This window comes from Atta cephalotes (genome assembly GCF_000143395.1).
Source record: "Atta cephalotes unplaced genomic scaffold scaffold00004, whole genome shotgun sequence".
In the NCBI taxonomy this organism is placed as follows: domain Eukaryota; kingdom Metazoa; phylum Arthropoda; class Insecta; order Hymenoptera; family Formicidae; genus Atta; species Atta cephalotes.
The window spans coordinates 8,228,148-8,232,517 of record NW_012130068.1 but is presented as its reverse complement, the minus strand read 5'-3'; the positions used below and the strand labels follow the sequence as shown (position 1 = coordinate 8,232,517).

At 31.0% G+C, this 4,370-nt stretch overlaps 1 protein-coding gene across 1 annotated transcript; it reads left to right on the top strand.

Annotated features, from left to right (window-relative positions):
* The first annotated feature begins 1,603 nt into the window (after window positions 1–1,603).
* Window positions 1,604–4,073, top strand: LOC105626197 (odorant receptor 13a-like). The gene is made up of 6 exons (XM_012207504.1): window positions 1,604–1,724; window positions 2,036–2,294; window positions 2,821–2,943; window positions 3,247–3,337; window positions 3,624–3,760; window positions 3,932–4,073. Exons 1-6 carry the CDS (start codon window positions 1,604–1,606, stop codon window positions 4,071–4,073), a joined length of 873 nt encoding a protein of 290 aa, XP_012062894.1.
* The last annotated feature ends 297 nt before the right edge of the window (window positions 4,074–4,370 follow it).

Here is a 4,370-nt window from a genome sequence, read left to right as displayed (position 1 = left end):
GCTATACGAAGTTATTACGATATACTATATATATAAAATTTTTTATAAAGTACTATTATAAGTACTATATTATTTTTAATAGTATTTTATATTATTTAATGCATCCAGAATAATTATAGTTACACATCATCTGTTCGAAAGCAAAATATTTTTTTATGGATGATATATTTCCATCTCTCAAATCGTCTCTAACTTCCGCGTAATTCAAAATGACTCTTTCAACATTAGATGCGCAACATTATTGAGAGGAACTATCTATAGAAGTATCGTTGTATAAAACGTATAAAAGTTGTGTATTTCCTCAGAGAGTATGAAAAGAAAGTAGAGCCCTGGAATGATATTACAACGGAAGTGAATTGACGTGAAATTCGCGGCGATCTTTTCCTTTTGTACAAGAAATGATCGGGAGGTTTAAGCGTTGCGTATGTACTTTTAACTTTCCGCAATGCTTAATTCAACCCCTCGCATTGAACGATCACGAAAAAGGTATCGCATACGGTGCGCCGAGAATTTATCTTTTTCTTTTATCTCTTTCTTTAAACTGTCTCATGCACGCATATCTCAATATTGTGTAACCTGTACGTGCTACGACATATCGATTTGATTCCTTCCGCAGTGCAATTTTTCTCTATTATGCACTGTCCAAACGGAATGTTTAACGAGGCCAGTGAATTCCTCCCCACGCGTTGCGCTTTCCGCTTGGTAAGGTTTGGCAAGCGCAGTGCTATACCCGCTGTGGGACCGTCAAGATGAATAGTGTTCAAGGTCAATATATGCGAATCAATCAGATTCTTATGTGTCTTATTGGCCAATGGCCGTTTCAGGAGGGATGGGAAAAATTTCTGATCCAATTCATCTTTGTGCCCGCGGTTTTCTCTCAGGCGATTGTTCAGGTAAACTCCCTTTTGAATTTTCTTTAAGTGATGCAACTAATGAGTTTTCATAAAATTATTGAATAACTAATCGCGCAGCAAAGATAATATAGTAATTGACTATGGATATATATATAAAAGTCTAACAACGAGCTGAAAATAAATGATGGCTACTAAGTTATTAAATTATTAAATATTATTTTAAAAATTATTTTTTTTGTTTTGACTAATAATAATAAATCACATTTATTATGATAAATAATATATTATTAGAATAACAATACTTATTGTTCTTCATTTTAAATAAGAATTATTAATGGTTTCCCTCCTTACCCGGCAACTTGATACAGAAATTTTACATTTCTTGAATTTGAAATCATAAAAAAAATAATGTATTATATTAATAATGTATTATATTTTTGCAAGCTTATATTCTTGTTTTTCGGAATATCGATTTTTAATAATGTAATTTTTAATAATTTTGATATTTTAATTAAACGTAGCCATGCAAACTTGAAGAAATTTTGCAGGGCGGCGGCATGATCACTGCTTGGTTTGCGGACGACATTGATGCGTTTATGGAGAGTTCGTCGCCTTTTGTAATTAGTTTAATGTGCATCGTTAAACATATTAATTATACGTACAACCATGAACAGGTATGTTTTTTTCTCGAGGATGCGAGAGTAATCACTTTCGATACTAATCGTAGTTATTCGTTACACTAAATGTAGATGAAGAAGCTTACCTTCATAATGGCAGACGATTGGAATATCTATTCAAAACTTAGCGATGAGTACAATATTCTTTGTAAGAATTATGAGATGGGTAGAAAAGTCTCGATTGCTTATGCAGGTAAAAATTATATTAAAAACTTAATATTGTAGTTTCTTTTAAAATTTCGCGACATAATTTAGATTAATTTTCAAAAGTATAATAAATTATATTTTACATAAATTTCAAATATATAATTTATATAAAATATTTATGTAATACATAAATATATATAATAAGATGTATATTAATAAATTATAATTCTAAATTAAAATTTATATAAAAGATAAATATTTTTCAAGCAAAATTAAAATATCTCGCATACATATTCTGAGCTGAAAAGTTAATAAAAACCAGGGACATATGACTCATAATTGATATATAATTTACAGTCTCTCTATATGGTTCAATGACTCCCTTTCTGGTTGTACCGGTGATAATAAACACAGTCAGCTACATGGGGTTGTACAACATTTCCGATAAACCCCTGATGTTTCGCACGGAATACTTTATAGATTCCGAGAAGTATTACTACCCTTTATTGGTGCATTCGTACATTGGTACCCTCGGATTCGTCACGATCGTCGTAGCGATCGACTCGATGTTGGTGTTTCACGTTCAACACGAATGTGGAATGTGCGAGATCCTAGGGTAACTCCGCAATAATGACACTTCGTAAGACTGAACAGTATTTTCATTCAAAACGCATTTTGTGTATTTGTTATACTCGCACGTACATGTTGCTTGCGAGAAATCCGATCGGTGTTAATCTCATCTCATGTTGGATATCCCATACCCTCACACGTTTCTTACACATTTTATTAAATCTTTGATATATAGAAATATATATATATATATATATATATGTATATATATATATATATAATATACATTTTTGTCATGTAATTGATTATTGTTGAGCGAGAGAAAGAGAGTGACTGCGGAATAAATATTTGTCATTGGTCATCGAGTGTCTTATTAACGCTTGTCACCCGAATTCGTTTCATCCATCACGTCATGAAGATAGAATAATATATACATAGTCAGAGTAGGTAGAGATATTAAATCGGCGATGATATTAAATTTTAATATTATTCATCTACATCATTCGATCGAATTTCAACATCCTTGGACTCAACTTATGTTTAAGATACGTTTATCAATAAGCATTTTTTAGATATCGGCTAGCACGGATTGTTGAAGCAGATACTTTAGACATAAATTTGTATACGAGCAAAGAAGAGGCTATGTCGTACGGATATATTAAGAATTGTGTCATCATGCACAATCATATAATAGAGTTAGTATCTCTAAATAATTACATTATCATTTTTGTTGCCAGTAATTTGATATGCGTTTTTATATTTTTTTATGAATACCATGTATTTGATATTTTTGCTTTTTTTATGTATATAATGAATTAAGTGTATAAATTCGATTCAATTTTTGTCTACTTACATTATTAATTTTATTTAATAATTAATCTCCTTTTTAAATTGATCAATGTCTTATTCTTTATTCTTTGAAATTTATACAATACTTTAGCACATATATAAGATATCTTTTTATTATTAACTTTATTCATTTTTCTTGGACCTTGAAGGTATGCTAGACGTATCGAAATTGCAAATACGACATCATATTTTTTTCAACTAGGTTTCAATATGATGGGCATGACATTTACAATATTCCAGGTCAGTACAGTGATAAGTATACATGTGCAATCATGATTATCATTACTGATAAGCTTTACCCTAGTGAGAAATGAATCAACATTGAATTGATGTTTATTCGTCATCGTCGAAATCATAAATTCAACATCGATTTTATTGTCATTTTTCCTTGAGACATTTATTAAAAATTTTGTCTTTTTTATGATGTTTGATTAAAATTATCATGCTTAAAATTAGAATTAATTTCTTTAGTCTTGTACTTATATACGTGCAAGTATAACAAAACGAATTTACATTTATGAGTTAGGCAGTGGTAAAGTTGAGTGATCCAAATGAAGCTTTGCGATATGCATCGTTCACGGTGACTCTGTTATCCGTACTCTTCCTCGAAAGCTGGCCGGGTCAGCAACTATCAGATTATACTAACAAAATTTTTGCATTTACGTAAGTACTTCGTCATGAAGATATTTTAGTTACAGTTCAGCATTGCAATTTCTGAAAACAATTAACCGATAATATTTTGTTCAGATATTGATACATTTGATCTATACATGGAATCACTTTTACCAGAAATAATTATAAATAAAAACAATCTAACACACATCGGTATTTCAGAACCAATGGAAGATGGTATCAGTCTTCGCTGAGAATAAGAAAAGTGATTAGCATTATGCTGATGAGGAGTTACGTGCCAATCAAGATAACTGCGGGTAAACTGTACGCCTTGAATTTGGCAAATTTCGCTGCAGTAAGATAACGTCTTTAAAAACGAGATCTGACATTGTATTACCGTAAAGATTGACACATCGTCTTTTTAAGGTCGTACGCACGTCGTTTTCTTACTTCACTGTCCTTTGTTCTATGCAATGAGTGAAATTTGCTGCAGCTCAAAAGCAAAATTATTGATGACAACAACTACTGATTTGCCCTTATCTTCTTTTTCATGACGACTTGTGAGTCATAAATGATGATGGCTACGATGATTCGGTAAAGTCGATACACTTAAATATTTTTGGCGCGCGATTAAAACAAGAAAAATAAAGTGAAAAAAATC

Excerpts from the sequence above, each read along its gene's own strand:
- LOC105626197 (XM_012207504.1), top strand. The coding sequence starts at position 1,604 with ATGAAGAAGCTTACCTTCATAATGGCAGACGATTGGAATATCTATTCA. Across the intron at positions 1,725-2,035 it reads AGTCTCGATTGCTTATGCAG|TCTCTCTATATGGTTCAATG; the intron begins GTAAAAATTATA and ends TATAATTTACAG. Across the intron at positions 3,761-3,931 it reads AACAAAATTTTTGCATTTAC|AACCAATGGAAGATGGTATC; the intron begins GTAAGTACTTCG and ends TCGGTATTTCAG.